The sequence below is a fragment of the Lucilia sericata genome, unplaced genomic scaffold (genome assembly GCF_015586225.1).
Source record: "Lucilia sericata isolate MDLA Ls3-8-SP2 unplaced genomic scaffold, ASM1558622v1 Contig001306F_arrow, whole genome shotgun sequence".
Lineage (NCBI taxonomy): Eukaryota > Metazoa > Arthropoda > Insecta > Diptera > Calliphoridae > Lucilia > Lucilia sericata.
In genome coordinates, this window is record NW_023995253.1 from 59459 (window position 1) to 82633 (window position 23175).

At 32.3% G+C, this 23175-nt stretch overlaps 1 protein-coding gene across 3 annotated transcripts in view; it reads left to right on the forward strand.

The window, feature by feature from the left end:
- Window positions 1-11830, forward strand: part of LOC119610902 (cGMP-dependent protein kinase 1) — a 30639-nt gene extending 18809 nt beyond the window's left edge. For 2 of the 3 annotated variants that reach the window (XM_037966314.1, XM_037966315.1), the window contains exons 3-12: window positions 2734-2793; window positions 3080-4036; window positions 7028-7180; window positions 9303-9445; window positions 9507-9960; window positions 10017-10255; window positions 10313-10630; window positions 10703-10934; window positions 10994-11343; window positions 11419-11727. In XM_037966314.1, the coding sequence (XP_037822242.1) occupies window positions 2734-2793; window positions 3080-4036; window positions 7028-7180; window positions 9303-9445; window positions 9507-9960; window positions 10017-10255; window positions 10313-10630; window positions 10703-10934; window positions 10994-11343; window positions 11419-11584 (3072 nt within the window). In that variant the 3' untranslated portion in view covers window positions 11585-11727. Of the gene's footprint in view, window positions 1-2733; window positions 2794-3079; window positions 4037-7027; window positions 7181-9302; window positions 9446-9506; window positions 9961-10016; window positions 10256-10312; window positions 10631-10702; window positions 10935-10993; window positions 11344-11418 lie in introns of all 3 variants that reach the window. The other variant, XM_037966316.1, reaches the window with a different exon arrangement.
- Window positions 11831-23175: the final 11345 nt, after the last annotated feature.

Genomic DNA, 23175 nt, shown 5'->3' on the forward strand with positions numbered 1-23175 from the left:
AAAAAGTTGCTCAGAGTATGAACAACTTTTCTAGTAAAAAGTTGCTCAGAGTCTGAACAACTTTTCTAGTAAAAATTGCTCAGAGTCAGAACAAATTTTCTAGTCAAAAGTTGCTGAAAGTCTGAACAAATTTTCTTGTAAAAAGTTGCTTAGAGTCTAGTCAACTTTTCTAGTAGAAAGTTGCTCAGAGTATGAACAACTTTTCTAGTAAAAAGTTGCCAAGAGTCTGAACAACTTTTCTAGTAAAACTTGCTCAGATTCAGAACAACTTTTCTAGTCAAAAGTTGCCGAAAGTCTGAACAAATTTTCTTGTAAAAAGTTGCTCAGAGTCTAGTCAACTTCTCTAGTAAAAAGTTGCTCAGAGTCTGAACAACTTTTCTAGCAAAAAGTTGCTCAGAGTCTGAACAAGTAAAAAGTTGATCAGAAATTGAATAATTTTTCTAGAAAAAAGTTGCTCAGAGTATGAACAACTTTTCTAGCAAAACGTTGCTCAGATCTGCACAACTTTTCTAGTCAAAAGTTGCTCAGAGTTTGAAGAACTTTTCTAGTCAAATGTTGCTCCGAGTCTGAACAACTTTAATAATGAAAAGTTGCTCAGTGACTGAGCAATTCTTCTAGTCAAAAGTTGCTCAGATTCTAAACAACTTTTCTAGTAAAAAGCAGCTAAAATAAAAGAGTCTAAATAGCTTTTCTTGCAAAAAGTTGTTCATATTCCTTTCAACTTTTCCAGTAAAAATTTGCTCAAAGACTGCTACGTCTCAGAACAATAGGAGGTCGTTACACATATGAGCAACTTTCATTACCATAAGTTTACCAAAAATAGCTTTATGCTATAATTTTATTACTTAAAGTGTAAGAATTATTCAAAATTTGTGAAATTTTAATTAAATATTAAAAAAAACAAATAATCTTATTTAACTTGAAAATAAATATTTAAATTAAAATTTAACATAAATGACGCAAACGCATGTTTGAGTTGATTTTACCTATATTTGGAAAATTGAACAAAAATTTCATTAAATAAATTTTTTTTATTTAATATTTAAACAAGTGTTTTTATAGCAAACAATAAAGTTGCAATATTTTTCTTTAAAAAAAAAGATAATTATTTGTTTTATTTTTTCTCATATCTGTTAAAAGATATAAATAGAAAGAAAAATGTAATGATAATGATACATGTTTAAGATATACAATGAGGGGAAAAAGTTGTACTATACTAGAAAACTTTTTTATAGTTTCAAAAATGTAAAACATTACACACAGTTAGAACATATTTTCTAGTAAAAAGTTGCCCATAGGCTAAACAACATTTGTAGTAAAAAGTTGCTCAGAGGCTGAACAACTTTTCTAGTAAAAAGTTGCCCATAGGCTAAACAAATTTTCTAGTAAAAAGTTGCTCAGAGTCTAAACAACATTTCTAGTAAAAAGTTGCTCAGAGGCTAAACAACTTTTCTAATAAAAAGTTGCTCAGAGGCTAAACAACTTTTCTAATAAAAAGTTGCTCAGAGGCTGAAAAACTTTTCTAGTAAAAAGTTGCTCAGAGTCAGAACAACTTTACTAGTAAAAAGTTGCTCAGAGCATAACCAACTTTTCTAGTGAAATGTTGCGGTAAGTCTGAACAGCTGTTCTAGTAAAAAGTTGCTCAGAGGCTGAACAACTTTACTAGTAAAAAGTTGCTGAGAGTCAACACAACTTTTCTAGTAAAAAGTTGCTCAGAGTCTGAACAACGTTTCTAGTCAAAAGTTGCTCAGAGTCAGAACAACTTTATTAGTAAAAAGTTGCTCACAGTCCGAAGAACTTTTCTGGTAAAAAATAGCTTAGAGTCTGAACAAGTTTTCTAGTAAAAAGTTGCTCAGAGTCATGTTTTTCAGTTAAAATTTGCTCAAAGTTAGAACAACTTAACTAGTAAAAAGTTGCTCAGAGGCTGAACAACTTTTCTAGTAAAAAGTTGCTCAAAGTCAGGACAACTTTACTAGTAAAAAGTTGCTCAGAATCTGAACAACTTTTCTAGTCAAAAGTTGGTCACAGTCCGAACAACTTTTCTAGTAAAAAATTGCTCAGAGTCTGAACAACTTTTCTAGCAAAATGTTGCTCAGAGTCTGAACAGGTTTTTCAGTCAAAAGTTGCTCACAGTTAGAACAACTTAACTAGAAAAAAATTGTTCAGAGCCTAAACAACTTTTCTAGTAAAAAGTTGCTGGCTGAACAACTTTACTAGTAAAATATTGCTTAGAGTCTGAACAACTTTGCCAGTAAAAAGTTGCTCAGAGACTGTACAACTTTCCTAGTAAAATGATGTTTAGAGTTTGAGCAGCTTTTCGAGTAAGAGATTGATCAACTTTTCTAGTAAAAAGCTGCTCAGAGTCCAAACAACTTTTCCATTAAAAAATTGTTCAGATTGTGAACAACTTTCCTAGTTAAAAGTTGCTTACATTCTGAACTGCTTTTCTAGATACTCAGAATGTTGCTCACAGTTAAAACAACTTTTCTTGTATAAAGTTGCTCACATTAAAAACAGTTTTTCTTGTTGCTCAGGGTTAGAAAAACTTTTCTTTTAAAATGTTTATCAGTATCTGAGCAGCTTTTGTAGCAAAAAATTGCCCAGAGTCTGGAACACTTTTTTGATTAAAAAATTCTTAATTTTAGTTTTATTATAAATTTCTTTATTATAAATTTCTTTTATTATAAATTTCAGTTTTGTTAATTTTAATATTTTTCTTTTTTTCAATTACAGCAAATTGGCCGTTATATACGACGTGATGAATCAGCATTTTTCACGCCCAAAGCCAGTGAAGTAAGTATTCAGCATCTAAATATTTGTTATTTAATAAAATAAATGTTAATTAAAATGTTGCTAATTTCCATTTGTAATTCTAATACTTTCTGGTTTTTTTTTTTCTCAATTTTTGGTAACAAAACTGTTAAATTTTAAATGTTTTTATTGTAAACTTTTGCTAACACTTACACAAACATCTGCATATTTGCCTTGAATAACTAACAAACAACACTTTAACTAACTTAATAATATGAAAAATATGAAAAATATGAAAAATATATATATATATGTATAACAAACATAGCGTTTAAAACCAGCTGGCCAAAGACAAAGTATCTTAACAAGTCATCTAAATAATAACAACAGAAACAGCAACAACAACAACAATCATGCTAAAATAGCAGCAACATCTCCAGCAGCAACCATACTGGCCAATGGTGTAAATAATAGTAATAAAAAATTCATTACCAAAAAGCCACGTTCCATAAACAATGGCCAATTAAATACGAATGGTTTAACAAATGGCACAGCAGCGGCCAATGCCAAACATCATCCTCATCCTTCGCAAAGTTCACAAAAGCAAAACAAATTAAAACCGGTCAAAGAAAGAAGACCAACAGCTTTGCCCACCGAACAACCCACAATTGAAGGCAATACTGCCGCGGAGCATGCTAATGACAATAAGGCGAAATTTTTTATAGGCACCCATGATGAACATGATGATACCGATGAGGAGGATGAAAGAAAAGTATCCGAAGAGGTATTGGTAGTTGATTTTGCCGAGGATTGTGTGGATAGTAAATATGCTTCACCCAATACTTCGTTTAGTTCGAAAACTTTTGATATTTTAAATGCCAAATTGCGCAACAGTAAGCTACCCAGCAATACTAGTAATAAACTGAGTAAATTTACTCGTACTCCCACCAATAACTCTACGCTATCGTCACAACATGAAGTGATATTGGAAAAAGACATAGTAAATATACCACCACCACCTCCCTTGCCCCCCTCGCCTTTGGTTGTAGCTCACTCACCCTCGATATTGTCCCTTAAGAATTCCAAAAGTAAACGTGGTTCATGTGACACTGCTGCAAGTGTACAACAGCAGCCGTATGCTGTAGCACCATCCACACCCACCATACAAGAAGATGCTATGTTGACGAGTAGAAATTTAACGGAAACGGAAGTGCATAAAGCATCAACAGCAACATCAACAGCATCATCATCACTAACAGCATCAACGCATAACGGATGTGCTAAAGTAAGAAATTTTCTACATGCAACATGCATGACTTACAAACAGGCAAACATGCATTTAATCACATTTTTTTTCTCATATAACTCAAGCACACATCATCCCACCCACACACATACATATGTACACACACACAAGCCTAAACTTTTGACTTCCTTGTTTCTTAACAGGGGAATTTTTTCAATTTTTTCCTCTTTCTTTCATTTTTCTATCTTTCTCTTAAACATGTTTAACGCATGAATACTCAAATGACAATAACAACAACAAAATAAACTCAGAGTAAATATATGTATAACATGTTAAAGCTTTACTACAGATACTGACTCCTTAACAAACTGATTTTAAAATTAAAAATCTAGTCTTAATCCATATCGTTGTAAAAATTAAAGTTTTATATTCCAAATACTTTTTGCAATATTCTCAAATTTCCCGGACTTGTTATAATCCCTTGGTCTAGCTTAATACCTACTTTTTCCCTATTCAGACTATAATATGTATCAGTTTAAAAAAAATGCTGAGTTGTTGTTTAAACAAACGACTGGGTTTATTTTCAAAAAGACACGATGAAATATTTGCTACAGAGATAAGAAAAGTAGAAACAAATGAGGAACCGTGGGTTTGAAAAAACACAATTTTTCATTTGAAATTTTACTAGAGAAATGGAATAGACTGTGAACAACTTCATCCTGGAAAAGTTGTTAAGACACTGACTGACTCAGACTCTGATCAACTTTTTCCGAGAAATGTAGTTCAGAGTCTTGTCAACTTTTTTCGAGAAAAATTGTTCAGACTCTGAGTAATTTTTTACTAGAAAAGTTGTCTGTAATCTGTGAAACTTTCCACTTAAAAATTGCTCAGAATCTGAACAACTTTCTACTGGAAAAGTTCCTCAGAATCTGAGCAACTTTATACTAGAAAAGTTGTCCGGACTCAGAGCAACTTTTTACTAGTTGATTAGACTCAGAGAAACTTTTTACTAGTTGCTCAGACTCAGAGCAACTTTTTACTAATTGCTCAGACTCTGAGCAACTTTTTACTAGAAAAGCTGTTCAGTCTCTGATAAGTTGTTCAAACACTGACCAACTTTTTACTAGAAACACTGATCGGACTCCCGGCAACTTTTAACTAGAAAATTTGTTCCGAATCTTTTTACTAGAACTGTTGTTCAGACTCTGAGAAACTGTTTACTAGAAAAGTTGTTCAGACTCTGAGCAACTTTTTACTAGAAAAGTTGTTCAGACTCTAAGCAACTTTTTACTAGAAAGTTGTTCAAACTCTAAGCAACTTTTTACTAGAAAGTTGTTCAGACTCTGACCAACTTTTTACTAGAAAAGTTGTTCAGACTCTGAGCAACTTTTTATTAGAAAGATGTTCAGAATCTGAGCAACTTTTTAATAGATAAGATGTTCGGACTCTGAGCAACTTTTAACTAGAAAAGTTGTTCAGACTCTGAGTAACTTTTTACTAGAGAAATTGTACGGACTCTGAGCAACTTTTAAGTAGAAAAGATGATCAGACTCTGAGCAACTTTTTATCAGAAAAGATGATCAGACTCTGAGCAACTTTTTAAGAGAAAAGTTGTTCAGACTCTGAGCAACTCTTTGTTACAAAAGTTGATCAAACTCTGAGAAACTCTTTCTAGAAAAGTTGTTCAGACACTCAGAAACTTTTTACTAGAAAGTTTTGCAGAATTTGAGCATTTCTGATTAGAAAAGTGGTTCAGAATATGAGCAACTTTTTACTAAAAAGTGCTCGGACTCCGGGCAACATTAAATTGTGAAGTTTTTTAGTATCTGAGAAATTTTTTACAAGAAAAGTTGTTCATACTCTTAGCAGCCTTTTAGTAGGAAAGCTTTCCAGACTCTGAGCAACTTTTTACTAGAAAAGTTGTTCAGAATCTGAGCAACCTTTGACTAGAAAAGTTGTTCAGATTCTAAGTAACCTTTTACTATAAAGGTTGTTCAGACTCTGAGCAACCTTTTGCGGGAATAGTTGTTCAGAGTCTGAGCAACTTTGTATTAGAAAAGTTGTTCAGAGTCTGTGCATCTTTTTACTGAAAAACTTTTTTTAAACTGTTTTCTCGAAAAGTTGTTTAGACTTTAAGCAACTTTTTAGTAGAAAAGTTGTTCAGTTTTTACTTTAAAAGTTAGAGAACTCTGAGGAAGTCATTTATACCGCAAAATTTATTCTTTTCCTAAGCAAATTTTTTACTTTAACTAGTCCCACTGTTATTTGCAGCAAAACCTTGGCATGTTTAAGAAATAAAACAACAATTCGTAAAGTCATGAAGACGAAAAGACAAAAGTAGTAAAAATAAATTTATCCAACTTTAAGAAGCGTCAAAAAGCTAAGAGTTAAAATTTAAACAGTGATGAGAAGTATCAGGTCCAAAATTTCTCAAAAGTACTTTTCAAGTACCTTCTCGGCATTAGTTTCACAAATTTTAATTAATTATTCTAAACAGATAACTGCTTTTAAACATCGTAATAAAATTCTTAAACCTTTCATAATGTTACTTAATTAAAAATGACCCAAATAGAGAAAAGAACCATAACACAATTTTAGTCTCACCTCCTAATACTACCCACACAAACTAGAAAAAATACTCCATTCACTCTAGTCTCTCAACACCTCAACTTTTTATGAAAAATGTTCATTTCTCTACTTTCTGTTTCCTTGTAACGGTATGTTAATTAAAATTTACTCTTACTCTAACTAAACTTGCACTTGTTATCTTTGATGTTGTATATTTGTTATTGTTTAATTACTAATACTAAATCACTAATTTAAAGGTGTTTTTTTCGTTTTCGTTTTCTTGTTGTTGATGTTTTTGCTACTTAACATAACATAAACTGTTCTAACACAATGATTTTGTTTCTCTATGAAATTTGTTTCTTTCTTTCAATTTATCCTTCTGCTTCAACTTCAACTACCTGGAGCTTTTGAAAGATATTATTTTGTTTTTTTTTCTCGTTTCTTCCTGCACTTCTCTTACAGTTGCGTAAGTCTGCCAAATTTACTTTAGACGAAGTACTTAAACATCAAATTGATGATGATTCAACATCACTAACAGATGCAAATGCAACAACAGCAACAACAAAATCAGCGACAAGTGATTCCACAGCACGAGATTCTGGTGTGCAAGTAGAGGTAAAAATCAGGGAGTTTGTAAATAAAGGAAAATGCTTTTTTGGTTTTAAAAATGGTTTAGTGAAAGATAACAAAATTAAAGAGCAGTGATTCAGAAAATAAGTCAAGAGGAGTAAAGCTTTCATAAGAAAAGCTTAATTAACATTAAAGAATAAAGCTTTTTCTTTAAGTAAAGGTTTTTTTTAGAACCAGGAAGTAAAGCGTTTCTTTACAAGAGCTTTTACTTCCATAGGAAATAAATAATTTTCTTTAGTAAAGCTTTTACTTTAGAAAAGCTTTTTATCAAAAAAATTTTACTAAAAAACAACGTTTCCTTTAGAAAAGCTTTTTCTTAAAAAACTTTATTTTTCTTAAAAAAAACTTTTTATTTCAAAAAGCTTTTTCTTTAAAAAATTTTTTCATTAAAAAAAGCTTTTTCTTAAAAAAACTTTTCATTTAAAAAAGCTTTTTCTTAAAAATAACTTTTTATTAAAAAAAGCTTTTTGTTAAAAATAAGATTTTACTTTAGAAAAGCTTTTATCAAAAAATAATATTTTTCATTTTCTTTAAAAGAACTTTTTATTTAAGAAGGCTTTTCCTCTAAAAGAGCTTTTTATTTAACGAAGCTTTTTCCTCAATAGAGGTTTATATTTAAGAAAGGTTTTTCTTTAACTGAGCTTTGTATTTGAGAAAGCTTTTTCTTTAAAAGAGCTTCTTTTAAAGAGCTTTTTATTTAAGTACGCTTTTTTCTTTAAAAGATCTTTAAAAGAGGAGTGAAGCTTTTATAAGCAAAGCTTAATTAACATTAAGGGAGTAAAGCTTTTTCTTTAAGTAAAGTTTTTTCTTTAGAACCAGGAAGTAAAGCGTTTGTTTGCAAGAGCTTTTACTTCCATAGGAAATAAATAATTTTCTTTAATACAGCTTTTATTTTAGAAAAGCTTTTTATTAAAAAAAATTTACTTAAAAACAACGTTGCCTTTAGAAAAGCTTTTTCTTAAAAAACTTGTTATTTATTTTTCTTAAAAAAAAATTTTATTTTAAAAGCTTTTTCTTTAAAAGAGCTTTTTATTTTAAAAGCTTTTTCTTTAAAAGAGCTTTTTATTTTAAAAGCTTTTTCTTTAAAAGAGCTTTTTATTTAATAAAAATAATTCTTTAAATGAGCTTTTTATTTAAGAAAGCTTTTTCTTTAAAAGAGCATTGTCTTTAAAAAAATTGCATTAAAAAAATTATTTAAAAACGCTTTTACTTTAAGAAAAGTTTATTGTTTTTTACTGTTTTTTTAGAAAAACATTATGTTTATTAAGCTTTTCGTTTAGAAAACTTTATGCATAAATAAGTTTTTCGTTTGGAAAAGCTTTTTCATTAGAGAAATATGTTAAGAAGTGATTTAACTTTAGCACACCTCTTAAGTGAGTAAAGCTTTTTCTTTAGAATAGCTATTATCCCTGAAAAAAGTAAAGTTTATTCGTTAAAATAGCTTTTAACTTTTTTAGGAAAGCTTTTTCTTTAGAGTAGCTTTTACTCATTTAAAAGAGGCTAAAGTTTTTCTCCTTAGAATAGTTTTTGCACCCATATAAACGATTTTTCTTTAGAAAAGCTTTTACTCCCTTAATGGTGTAAAGCTAGAACAGCTTTTAACTTTTAAAAGTTTTAGAAAATCTTATTGTATAAAACTGCATTTTTGGAACACCTTTTATTCCCTTAAGGAAGTTAAGCTTTTTTATTAGAAAAACTTATTTACTAAAGCTTATTTTAAAAGCTTTCTCTTTAGAAAGGAATTTTCCTTAGATCAACTTTCTCTTTTTAAAAGCTATTTCTTTACAAAATCTTGATCATAATTGAGCAAAGCTTTTACTTCCTTAAGTAAGTAAAGCTTTTACTCCTTTAAGTGAATAAAGCTTTTTGTTTAGAAAAGCTTTTTGTTTAAAAAACTTTCATTTCCTTAAGGAGTAGAATTGTTCGTCTCCAGAAAACTATTACTCCCTCAAGAAAATAAAGCTTTTTCTTATGAAAAGAATTTTAAGGGAATAAAGCTTTTTCTTAAGAAAAGCTTTTTATAACATTTCATTGAACTCCATTTGACTCTCATTAATCTTTTTATTATTTATAAATGAACTTATTTTTGTGTTTTACATCTAACCAGGAATCCACTCCTTCACCTAAAGACAGTGACAGTAGTGGAGATTCTCCCAAATCCCATCGTGTAGAGGGAGGTTTGATATTCACCCGTGCCAATTTGCCCATTAAAAAGGATGTACAAATTGAATACATCGAAAAAGATGAAAAGTAAGTTTCAATTAAAAAAGTAATATTTATTTATAATCAATTCTTTATTTCAAATCCACAGATCCCGTAATCTCATACGTACCGCCATAGAGAAAAATGATTTTCTCAATAACTACATGGACAAGGAACGCAAAGAAATGGTCATTGATGCCATGGAACTGGTGCATTTCAAACAGAATAGTTTTATAATCAATGAAAACGATGAGGGTTCCGAAATCTATGTTTCCGAGGAGGGTAGTTTTGATGTTATCAAACAGGGTCAACTTATTGGTAATTTTGGACCCTGTACCGTTTTCGGAGAATTGGCTATATTGTATAATGCCAAAAGATTCGCTTCGATAAGAGCGGCAACCAATGCTAGTGTTTGGAAAATTGATCGTGATAAATTCCGCAAGATCATGGTTATATCGGGTTCAAAGGAAAGGGAGGAGAATTTAAATTTCCTAAGATCGGCACCGTTTCTTAATGATTTGGGTGAAGATGTTTTGGGTAAAGTGGTGGATTTGTTGCAAAGGGTGAGTAGGGGTAATGAAATTCCATGTTCTGCTATTATCTGAGTTTTCATTTACAGAAATTCTTTGAGACTAATACCTGCATAGTTAAGGAGGGTGATATAGGCAATGAGTTCTTTATTATACGGGGAGGCACGGTGACTATTAAGAAGTTAAACGAAAATGGTGAGGAGAGAGTGGTAGATCGCAGAAAACGAGGAGATTACTTTGGAGAACAGGCCTTGCTGAATGCGGACTGTAGACAAGCCAGTGTCTATGCTGATGCTCCGGGCACTGAGGTTTTGAAATTGGATAGAGAGTAAGTTTCAAAGAGAGTTAAAGAGAGTTTTGTTATTATATGGTTTCACTCTTTTAGAGCTTTTATCAGCTACTTGGGCACCATACCACAACTAAGAGAACTGCCCAGCGAAAGCCAGGAATCGCGCAGTAGTGATGGTAATCGCAAATCCGAATTCGATAATGAATATGCCAATGTGGAGTTAACAGACTTAAAGAAAATTGCCACTTTAGGCTCGGGTGCTTTTGGCAAAGTTGATTTAGTGTCTTATGATAATAAGACGTTTGCTTTGAAGATAATTAAGAAAATTGATATTGTTAAACAGGATCAGATCGAACATGTCTATAGTGAGAAACATGTCATGATGAAATGTCGCAGTTCTCCCTTTATAATAGAGTAAGTTTTTTGGAAAAAAAAGCTTTTAAAAGTTTTCTCCCAAATTATTGTATTTCAAATGGTTTCTTAAAGATTATTTAAAACCTTCCGCAATGAGAAATTTGTCTATTTCCTAATGGAGGCCTGCATGGGTGGCGATGTTTGGACGGTAATGTCTCAGCGACGCTTTTTTGATGAAAAGACTGCTCGTTTTATAGCCGGTTGTGTGGTGGAAGCTTTTGACTTTTTACATTCCCATAATATTATCTATCGGGACTTGAAACCGGAGAATTTAATGTTGACCACCGATGGTTATTGTAAATTGGTAGGAATTCGATATGATTTAAAAAACTTTGTTAACTTATAAAAAAAATCCTTGTTTAGGTCGATTTTGGTTTTGCCAAACACATACCCACTAATCAAAAAACTCATACTTTTGCCGGCACCCCAGAATATGTGGCTCCCGAAATTATTTTAGACAGAGGTCATGATCGTTCTGTAGACTATTGGGCTTTGGGTATTTTGATATTTGAATTGCTAGTGGGTAAGACACCCTTTAGAGGACAAAATCAAATCAAAATCTATCAACAAATATTGGGTGGCATTGATGTAGTACAAATGCCCTCAAAAATACCCAAATCGGCTCAGGGTTTAATAAAAGCTTTATGCAAACAATTGCCCGCCGAAAGGTTGGGCTATCAAAGAAAGGGTATTTTGGATATTAAAAGGCACAGGTACCTAAAGTTTAAACAACTGAAACTAAAACCTAAACTTCAGCTCTATTTTATTAATTCCATTTCATTCCTTAGCTGGTTCGATAGTTTAGACTGGCAAAAGTTGCGCAATAAACAACTGCCCTCACCCATTAAACGCCCCATTACCAGTAATACCGATTTGCAATACTTTGGCCCCTCAGGCGTGGAAAATGATGTGGATCCTCCTCCAGAAACCAGTGGTTGGGATATTAATTTTTAAATTATGTTTTTATTTTCTATTTAAATATTTGTTAAATTTAAGTTTATTGTTAAATTCCAAAGAATTTTAATTTTATTTAATTAAACTATTGTTATTAGCTTTAAAATTTTAATTAAGTATTTTTGTATTATAAAATAATTTTTACTCTAATTATAATGATAAAAGACAATAATTTGTTAATTTAGTTTTTAAAACACACGAATATAATAAAATTTGAATTATTTATAAACTATTTATAAATAAGATAAACGACAAAATAAGTTGGCTTTAAAAGTAATTTTAAATAAATTTTTAAAAAATTAAAAGAAAACTAAAACAGATCTAGAACAGAACTACAACAGAACTAGTACAGAATTAGAACAGAACCAGAGGAGAACTACAACAGAACTAGAACAGAACTAGAACCGAACAGAACTAGAACAAAACTAGAACAAAACTAGAACAAAACTAGAACAAAACTAGAACAGAACTAGATTAGAACTAGAACAGAACTAGATCTAGAACAGAACTAGAACAGAACTAGAACAGAACTAGAACAGAACTAAAACAGAACTAAAACAGAACTAAACCAGAACCGAACAGAACTAGAACAAAACTAGAACAAAACTAGAACAGAACTAGATTAGAACTAGAACAGAACTAGAACAGAACTAGAACAGAACAGAACTAGAACAGAACTAGAACAGAACTAGAACAGAACTAGAACAGAACTAGAACAGAACTAAAACAGAACTAAAACAGAACTAAACCAGAACTAGAACAGAACTAGAACTAGACTAGAACAGACCTAGAACTGAACAAGAACTGAACTAGAACTGAAGTAAAACTGAAGTAAAACTGAACTAGAACTGAACTAGAACAGAACTAGAACAGAACTAGAACAGAACTAGAACAGAACTAGAACAGAACTAGAACAAAACAGAACAGAACAGAACAGAACTAGAACAGAACTAGAACAGAACTAGAACAGAACTAGAAGAGAACTAGAAGAGAACTAGAACAGAACTAGAACAGAACTAGAACAGAACTAGAACAGAACTAGAACAGAACTAGAACAGAACTAGAACAGAACTAGAACAGAACTAGAACAGAACTAGAACAGAACTAGAACAGAACTAGAACAGAACTAGAACAGAACTAGAACAGAACTAGAACAGAACTAGAACAGAACTAGAACAGAACTAGAACAGAACTAGAACAGAACTAGAACAGAACTAGAACAGAACTAGAACAGAACTAGAACAGAACTAGAACAGAACTAGAACAGAACTAGAACAGAACTAGAACAGAACTAGAACAGAACTAGAACAGAACTAGAACAGAACTAGAACAGAACTAGAACAGAACTAGAACAGAACTAGAACAGAACTAGAACAGAACTAGAACAGAACTAGAACAGAACTAGAACAGAACTAGAACAGAACTAGAACAGAACTAGAACAGAACTAGAACAGAACTAAACAGACTAGAACAGAACTAGAACAGAACTAGAACAGAACTAGAACAGAACTAGAACAGAACTAGAACAGAACTAGAACAGAACTAGAACAGAACTAGAACAGAACTAGAACAGAACTAGAACAGAACTAGAACAGAACTAGAACAGAACTAAAACAGAACTAGAACAGAACTAGAACAGAACTAGAACAGAACTAGAACAGAACTAGAACAGAACTAGAACAGAACTAGAACAGAACTAGAACAGAACTAGAACAGAACTAGAACAGAACTAGAACAGAACTAGAACAGAACTAGAACAGAACTAGAACAGAACTAGAACAGAACTAGAACAGAACTAGAACAGAACTAGAACAGAACTAGAACAGAACTAGAACAGAACTAGAACAGAACTAGAACAGAACTAGAACAGAACTAGAACAGAACAGAACAGAACAAACTAGAACAGAACTAGAACAGAACTAGAACAGAACTAGAACAGAACTAGAACTGAACTAGAACAGAACTGGAACAGAACTAGAACAGAACTAGAACAGAACTAGAACAGAACTAGAACAGAACTAGAACAGAAGTAGAACAGAACTAGAAAAAAAACAGAACTAGAACAGAACTAGAACAGAACTAGAACAGAACTAGAACAGAACTAGAACAGAACTAGAACTGAACTAGAACAGAACTAGAACAGAACTAGAACGAACTAGAACAGAACTAGAACAGAACTAGAACAGAACTAGAACAGAACTAGAACAGAACTAGAACAGAACTAGAACAGAACTAGAACAGAACTAGAACAGAACTAGAACAGAACTAGAACAGAACTAGAACAGAACTAGAACAGAACTAGAACAGAACTAGAACAGAACTAGAACAGAACTAGAACAGAACTAGAACAGAACTAGAACAGAACTAGAACAGAACTAGAACAGAACTAGAACAGAACTAGAACTGAACTAGAACAGAACTAGAACAGAACTAGAACAGAACTAGAACAGAACTAGAACAGAACTAGAACAGAAGTAGAACAGAACTAGAACAGAACTAGAACAGAACTAGAACAGAACTAGAACAGAACTAGAACAGAACTTGAACAGAACTAGAACAGAACTAGAACAGAACTAGAACAGAACTAGAACAGAACTAGAACAGAACTAGAACAGAACTAGAACAGAACTAGAACAGAACTAGAACAGAACTAGAACAGAACTAGAACAGAACTAGAACAGAACTAGAACAGAACTAGAACAGAACTAGAACAGAACTAGAACAGAACTAGAACAGAACTAGAACAGAACTAGAACAGAACTAGAACAGAACTAGAACAGAACTAGAACAGAACTAGAACAGAACTAGAACAGAACTAGAACAGAACTAGAACAGAACTAGAACAGAACTAGAACAGAACTAGAACAGAACTAGAACAGAACTAGAACAGAACTAGAACAGAACTAGAACAGAACTAGAACAGAACTAGCACAGAACTAGAAACAGAACTTGAACAGAACTAGAACAGAACTAGAACAGAACTAGAACAGAACTAGAACAGACTAGACAGAAACTAGAACAGAACTAGAACAGAACTAGAACAGAACTAGAACAGAACTAGAAAAGAACTAGAACAGAACTTAGAACAGAACTAGAACAGAACTAGAACAGAACTAGAACAGAACTAGAACAGAACTTATAACAGAAGAACTAGAACCGAACTAGAACAGAACTAGAACAGAACTAGACAGAACTAGAACAGAACTAGAACAGAACTAGAACAGAACTAGAACCGAACTAGAACAGAACTAGAACAGAACTAGAACAGAACTAGAACAGAACTAGAACAGCAACTAGAAGCAGAACTAGAACAGAACTAGAACAGAACTAGAACAGAACCTAGAACAGAACTAGAACAAACTAGAACAGAACAGAACAGAAACTAGAACAGAACTAGAACAGAACTAGAACAGACTAGAACAGAACTAGAACAGACTAGAACAGAAACTAGAAACAGAACTAGAACAGACTAGAACCGAACAGACAGAACTAGAACAGAACTAGAACAGAACTAGAACAGAACTAGACACAGAAACTAGAACAGAACTAGAACAGAACTAGAACAGCACAGAACTAGAAACAGAACTAGAACAGAACTAGAACAGAACTAGAACAGAACTAGATACAGAACTAGAACTAACGAACTAGAACAGAACTAGAACAGAACTAGAACAGCAACTAGAACAGAACTAGAACAGAACTAGAACAGAACTAGAACAGAACTAGAACAGAACTAGAAACAGAACTAGAACAAGAACTAGAACAGAACTAGAACCGAATCAGAACAGAACAGAACAGAACTAGAACGATAGAACAGAACTCGAACAGAAACTAGAACAGAACTAGAACAAGAACTAGAACAGAACTAGAACAGAACTAGAACAGAACTAGAACAGAAAACTAGAAACAGAACTAGAACAGAAACTAGAACAGAACTAGAACAGAACTAGAACAGAACTAGAACAGAACTAGAACAGAACTAGAACAGAACTAGAACAGAACTAGAACAGAACTAGAACAGAACTAGAACAGAACTAGAACAGAACTAGAACAGAACTAGAACAGAACTAGAACAGAACTAGAACAGAACTAGAACAGAACTAGAACAGAACTAGAACAGAACTAGAACAGAACTAGAACAGAACTAGAACAGAACTAGAAACAGAACTAGAACAGAACTAGAACAGAACTAGAACAGAACTAGAACAGAACTAGACAGAACCTAGAACAGAACTAGAACTAGAACAGAACTAGAACAGAACTAGAACAGAACTGAAAAACAGAAAACTAGAACAGAACTAGAACTAGAACAGAACTAGAACAGAACTAGAACAGAACTAGAACAGAACTAGAACAGAACTAGAACAGAACTAGAACAGAACTAGAACAGAAACTAGAACAGAACTAGAACAGAACTAGAACAGAACTAGAACAGAACCTAGAACAGAACTAAGGAACAGAATTAGAACAGATCAAGAACAGAACTAGAACAGAACTTGAATAGAAACTAGAACCAGAATTAGATTTGAAATAGAGCTAAGAACATAATTTGTTAATACATTTTCCTTTAAAGTTTTTCAATTATAGCATGAAAAAAAACCATTGCCTACTTCATGGCTTTTTTAATCCCCATCTTATTTACATATTTGCCTTTTTAATAAATACAAATATTTTAATATTTTTAATATCCATTTCTATGCAAATAACAAGAAAAAGAATTCCTTTTAAATAATTTCTTAAAACGTTCTTAAGACATTATCCCGCAGAAAAAAGTATATACTGAGAGAAAAAAATGATATTTGCCATTTATCTGTTATTTTCCCTTCAACTCAAATACGCTTTGATGAATAATCATAAACAATCATTCCCTGTTGCCTTTAATCAATCGCATTTAATGACAGCACGTTTCAATGAATTTCAGACGAAAGAACTTTTTTCTTGTGTTTTTGCTTTGAAGAGAAAAGTCTTTATGGTTTGGCTTTTCTCAGCAATTTACTTATAAGTTGAAATATTAGACAAAATTTGTAGTCGTAAGTAAATGTATAGAAAATTAAAAGAAGATTTATATTTCCGCTTTTTATTTGTATTTCACTGGTAAAGCAGCAATCACCGACAAATGTTTGCAGGTTGATCAACCCACAATCAACAGTTTTTTTTTTTTTTTTTGCTTTTGAAGGAAATTTTTAGTTAAGTTCCTGACAACAAAATTGTTTTGTTTAAACAAACGAATTGTAATAAAATAAGAGAAATTACAGAAAATTGCACATAACGAATGGAAGCAACAAGAAAAGCAGCAGCAACAATTGAAGAAGTAATCCTGCCGAACAAGGCAGACAAATCACCAGCTACTTTTGAGCAACAATGATTGATTAATTTAAGATCGAAGAAAAATTCCAGGTACTTTAATAAATTTCCCGTTAACATTAGGAATTCTTTTAGAAATATGAGCTTTTACTAGTCTAACGCTAACTTCCCCCTGCCCCCTTAACTACTCCAACAATTCAATGTGAATCTTAACCCAACCTCTCTCTCCTTTTCCCCTGAAATTGCAGCATTTGCTTTTTACAGTTCAAGCTATTTATATCCAATTATATTTACAACTCAACTTTTCTATTTCCAATTTACAAAACAATTGATTTTTTTCCTTTTTTCTCTTTTGTAATTCCATTTACATCACTCATTCCCCACTAAACTTCACCACTTGCTAATCTGGGTCTGTAGGGTAATTGGAATTTTATATAGAAAATAAAAACAGCAACAACAAAAAAACACAACAAATTTAACATAGTTATACAAATGATGGATATAAATCCTACATCAAGCGTAAAATTCAATCACAATTATCATGGAGAAAATAATGCAAAAAAAGCCGGCAAAAGAGATACAAATTAAAAAAAAGGGAAAATTTTTGCTAGTATGGTAACCGGCCTTATGCCTGATGAAATAAATGGGAAAAATGGCAAAAAGAAAAAAAAGTATTAAATGTTAATTGAAAATGACAACCATAGAACAAAACAAGTCCAACAACAACAAACAACATTTACATAGAATTATATGGAAAGTGATGAAAAAACGAACCATAAAGATGGGAAAAAAGGAATTTTCCTTAAAGGTTGAATGAATGATCTCTAGTCTACTTTGAGATTTAATTCTGTTCCAGTTCAATTTTGTTCTAGTCTAGTTCTGTTCTAGTTCTGTTCTAGTTCTGTTCTAGTTCTGTTCTAGTTCTGTTCTAGTTCTGTTCTAGTTCTGTTCTAGTTCTGTTCTAGTTCTGTTCTAGTTCTGTTCTAGTTCTGTTCTAGTTCTGTACTAGTTCTGTTCTAGTTCTGTTCTGGTTCTGTTCTAGTTCTGTTCTAGTTCTGTTCTAGTTCTGTTCTAGTTCTGTTCTAGTTCTGTTCTAGTTCTGTTCTAGTTCTGTTCTAGTTCTGTTCTAGTTCTGTTCTAGTTCTGTTCTAGTTCTGTTCTAGTTCTGTTCTAGTTCTAGTTCTAGTTCTAGTTGTTCTAGTTCTGTTCTAGTTCTGTTCTAGTTCTGTTCTAGTTCTGTTCTAGTTCTGTTCTAGTTTCTGTTCTATTCTAGTTCTAGTTCTGTTCTAGTTTCTGTTCTAGTTCATGTTCTAGTTCTCTTCTAGATCTGTTTCTAGTTCTGTTCTAGTTCTGTTCAAGTTCTGTTCTAGTTCTGTTCTAGTTCTGTTCTAGTTCTGTTCTAGTTCTGTTCTAGTTCTGTTCTAGTTCTGTTCTAGTTCTGTTCTAGTTCTGTTCTAGTTCTGTTCTAGTTCTGTTCTAGTTTCTGTTCTATTTCTGTTCTAGTTCTGTTCTAGTTCTGTTCTAGTTCTGTTCTAGTTCTGTTCTAGTTCTGTTCTAGTTCTGTTCTAGTTCTGTTCTAGTTCTGTTTCTAGTTCTGTTCTAAGTTCTAGTTCTTTTCTAGTTCTGTTCTAGGTTCTGTTCTAGTTCTGTTCTGTTCTATTCTGGTTCTAGTTCTGTTCTAGTTCTGTTTCTAGTTCTGTTTCTAGTTCTGTTCTAGTTCTGTTCTAGTTCTGTTCTAGTTTCTGTTCTATCTGTTCTAGTTCTGTTCTAGTTCTGTTCTAGTTCTGTTCTAGTTCTGTCTAGTTCTGTTCTAGTTCTGTTCTAGTTCTGTTCTAGTTCTGTTCTAGTTCTGTTCTAGTTCTGTTCTAGTTCTGTTCTAATTCTGTTCTAATTCTGTTCTAGTTCTGTTCTAGTTCTGTTCTAATTCTGTTCTAGTTCTGTTCTAGTTCTGTTCTAGTTCTGTTCCAGTTCTGTTCTAGTTTTGTTCTAGTTCTGTTCTAGTTCTGTTCTAGTTCTGTTCTAATTCTGTTCTAGTTCTGTTCTATTTCTGTTCTAGTTCTGTTCTAGTTCTGTTCTAGTTCTGTTCTAGTTCTGTTCTAGTTATGTTCTATTTCTGTTCTATTTCTGTTCTAGTTCTGTTCTAGTTCTGTTCTAGTCTGTTCTAGTTCTGTTCTAGTTCTGTTCTAGTTCTGTTCTATTCTGTTCTATTTCTGTTCTAGTTCTGTTCTAGTTCTGTTCTAGTTCTGTTCTAGTTATGTTCTATTCTGTTCTATTTCTGTTCTAGTTCTGTTCTAGTTCTGTTCTAGTTCTGTTCTAGTTTCTGTTCTAGTTCTGTTCTAGTTCTGTTCTAGTTCTGTACTAGTTCTGTTCTAGTTCTGTTCTAGTTCTGTTCTAGTTCTGTTCTAGTTCTGTTCTAGTCTGTTCTAGGTTCTGTTCTAGTTCTGTTCTAGTTCTGTTCTAGTTCTGTTCTAGTTCTGTTCTAGTTCTGTTCTAGTTCTGTTCTAGTTCTGTTCTAGTTCTATTCTAGTTATGTTCTAATTCTGTTCCAGTTTCTGTCAGTAAATTACTGTTGCCCTTACCTTCTCTTTATTAGTTATTCATGTATTGTAGATATTTAAAAAAATAAAATACTTTATACATTCAAATCGCCATAACCATCTGTTCCATATACATAAATACTTAAACAATTGAATATTGTATAATATTCCGATATAGAAAAAAACTCATGCCATACTTTCCAATCAATGATTTTATATAATATATTTTTATTTGATGATCAAAAATTTTAAAAACAATTTTTTTAGCTTGTTTGAATTTTAATATAACATTTATTTTCAGTTTTTTTTTTTTTTTCTTTTTGCGAAAATTGTCAGTTACAATTTTCCGTTTAGTTGTCATTGCTGTTACAGCTTTAATAAAAATTAATATCAATATATAAATTGTAAAGAAAATATATTTTTATTTTTATATCAATTGCATGTAATTTCTATTTATGTTGGGAAGAGAACACAATTTGAAATTATTTTTTTTTTTTTTTGTTGTAATAAACTTGTTAGATTTTCTTGGTATTTTTGCTAGAAATTATTATTGTTATTTTTATTTTTATTATTTCTGTTTACAGTTTGTTAGCCAGCAAAAACTGTGTAATTCAATAGTTATTTACACCTGGCGAGTGATGAGAAAAAAAATTACATGGCGCAAGAAATAATTCAAGTGTACGCCATCACAATTTCCGTTTCCTTTACTTACGTTCCATTTGACTTGGTGTTAAAATTGAAACATGTCTCTAGAGCAAAAGAATTGGAAATTGTTATAAAAGGAGACAGGAAATAATAGAAAATTTATGACCAGGACCAGCTGAGAGGTGTGGAAAAAGGAGGAGGGAAAACCCATGTTAAAAGACAAGGTGTGTGGTTACAAAATTTTAAAGATTAAAACTTTTCTACCAAAAATGTAATGTCCTTCCTCTTTTCGGCTTACTATTCACTTCATTTTACCCATACAATTAAACCTTAAACTCATGCAAACAAAATTTAAGTTATCCTTCAAACCTTATACAATTACATTGAAAGCCAACATCTGACATGAATCAAATCGAAACCAGAATGTTGGATTACACAACAGTAAATAGCCCTGATACAAACCCATGAAATAAATAATAAACAATCAACTGTAATGATGACACATGTAAATACAATAAGGACACATTCCTGGAAAATGAAATATTCCTTTACCCCTCTAACTCTCTTTCACTCACGTTCTTTAGCACTAAATGTATACACATGTAAGTGGAAAAAACCTTTGACAGAACAATGACAAAAAGGACAATTGTATGCAATTGTTGTCTAGTATTTATGATGTGCTTTATTAAGATTTTATTGTATGTATATTAGAAAATGACAGTGAATACATAGTTAGATAGTGAATGGGGGGAAAGAGGTACAAACCGAAGCATATGTACATAAATGTTGAAATGTATTTGTGTACAAATATATTGGAATAAATGTACTATTGCGGGCAAAATTATAATATTTAGTTAGATTTGAAGTCAAACACATGTTAGAAATAGTTTTGCCAAAAAGAGATTTTCATATTCCAGCTTCATTAAGCTGTTTATTGGTTCAGTCATAATTCAGTTTCTGATAACTCTAGTCTGTTCTAGTTCTGTATTGCTAGTTCTGTGCTAGTTCTGTTCTAGTTCTGTTCTAGTTCTGTTCTAGTTCTGTTCTAGTTCTGTTCTAGTTCTGTTCTAGTTCTGTTCTAGTTCTGTTCTAGTTCTGTTCTAGTTCTGTTCTAGTTCTGTTCTAGTTCTGTTCTAGTTCTGTTCTAGTTCTGTTCTAGTTCTGTTCTAGTTCTGTTCTAGTTCTGTTCTAGTTCTGTTCTAGTTCTGTTCTAGTTCTGTTCTAGTTCTGTTCTAGTTCTGTTCTAGTTCTGTTCTAGTTCTGTTCTAGTTCTGTTCTAGTTCTGTTCTAGTTCTGTTCTAGTTCTGTTCTAGTTCTGTTCTAGTTCTGTTCTAGTTCTGTTCTAGTTCTGTTCTAGTTCTGTTCTAGTTCTGTTCTAGTTCTGTTCTAGTTCTGTTCTAGTTCTGTTCTAGTTCTGTTCTAGTTCTGTTCTAGTTCTGTTCTAGTTCTGTTCTAGTTCTGTTCTAGTTCTGTCTAGTTCTGTTCTGTTCTAGTTCTGTTCTAGTTCTGTTCTAGTTCTGTTCTAGTTCTGTTCTAGTTCTGTTCTAGTTCTGTTCTAGTTCTGTTCTAGTTCTGTTCTAGTTCTGTTCTAGTTCTGTTCTAGTTCTGTTCTAGTTCTGTTCTAGTTCTGTTCTAGTTCTGTTCTAGTTCTGTTCTAGTTCTGTTCTAGTTCTGTTCTAGTTCTGTTCTAGTTCTGTTCTAGTTCTGTTCTAGTTCTGTTCTAGTTCTGTTCTAGTTCTGTTCTAGTTCTGTTCTAGTTCTGTTCTAGTTCTGTTCTAGTTCTGTTCTAGTTCTGTTCTAGTTCTGTTCTAGTTCTGTTCTAGTTCTGTTCTAGTTCTGTTCTAGTTCTGTTTCTAGTTCTGTTCTAGTTCTGTTCTAGTTCTGTTCTAGTTCTGTTCTAGTTCTGTTCTAGTTCTGTTCTAGTTCTGTTCTAGTTCTGTTCTAGTTCTGTTCTAGTTCTGTTCTAGTTCTGTTCTATTCTAGTTCTGTTCTAGTTCTGTTCTAGTTCTGTTCTAGTTCTGTTCTAGTTCTGTTCTAGTTCTGTTCTAGTTCTGTTCTAGTTCTGTTCTAGTTCTGTTCTAGTTCTGTTCTAGTTCTGTTCTAGTTCTGTTCTAGTTCTGTTCTAGTTCTGTTCTAGTTCTGTTCTAGTTCTGTTCTAGTTCTGTTCTAGTTCTGTTCTAGTTCTGTTCTAGTTCTGTTCTAGTTCTGTTCTAGTTCTGTTCTAGTTCTGTTCTAGTTCTGTTCTAGTTCTGTTCTAGTTCTGTTCTAGTTCTGTTCTAGTTCTGTTCTAGTTCTGTTCTAGTTCTGTTCTAGTTCTGTTCTAGTTCTGTTCTAGTTCTGTTCTAGTTCTGTTCTAGTTCTGTTCTAGTTCTGTTCTAGTTCTGTTCTAGTTCTGTTCTAGTTCTGTTCTAGTTCTGTTCTAGTTCTGTTCTAGTTCTGTTCTAGTTCTGTTCTAGTTCTGTTCTAGTTCTGTTCTAGTTCTGTTCTAGTTCTGTTCTAGTTCTGTTCTAGTTCTGTTCTAGTTCTGTTCTAGTTCTGTTCTAGTTCTGTTCTAGTTCTGTTCTAGTTCTGTTCTAGTTCTGTTCTAGTTCTGTTCTATAGTTCTGTTCTAGTTCTGTTCTAGTTCTGTTCTAGTTCTGTTCTAGTTTCTGTTCTAGTTCTGTTCTAGTTCTGTTCTAGTTCTGTTCTAGTTCTGTTCTAGTTCTGTTCTCTAGTTCTGTTCTAGTTCTGTTCTAGTTCTGTTTCTAGTTCTGTTCTAGTTCTGTTCTAGTTCTGTTCTAGTTCTGTTCTAGTTCTGTTCTAGTTCTGTTCTAGTTCTGTTCTAGTTCTGTTCTAGTTCTGTTTCTAGTTCTGTTCTAGTTCTGTTCTAGTTCTGTTCTAGTTCTGTTCTAGTTCTGTTCTAGTTCTGTTCTAGTTCTGTTCTAGTTCTGTTCTAGTTCTGTTCTCTAGTTCTGTTCTAGTTCTGTTCTAGTTTCTTCTGTTCTAGTTCTAGTTCTTTCTGTTCTGTTCTAGTTCTGTTCTAGTTCTGTTCTAGTTCTGTTCTAGTTCTAGTTCTGTTCTAGTTCTGTTCTAGTTCTGTTCTAGTTCTGTTCTAGTTCTGTTCTA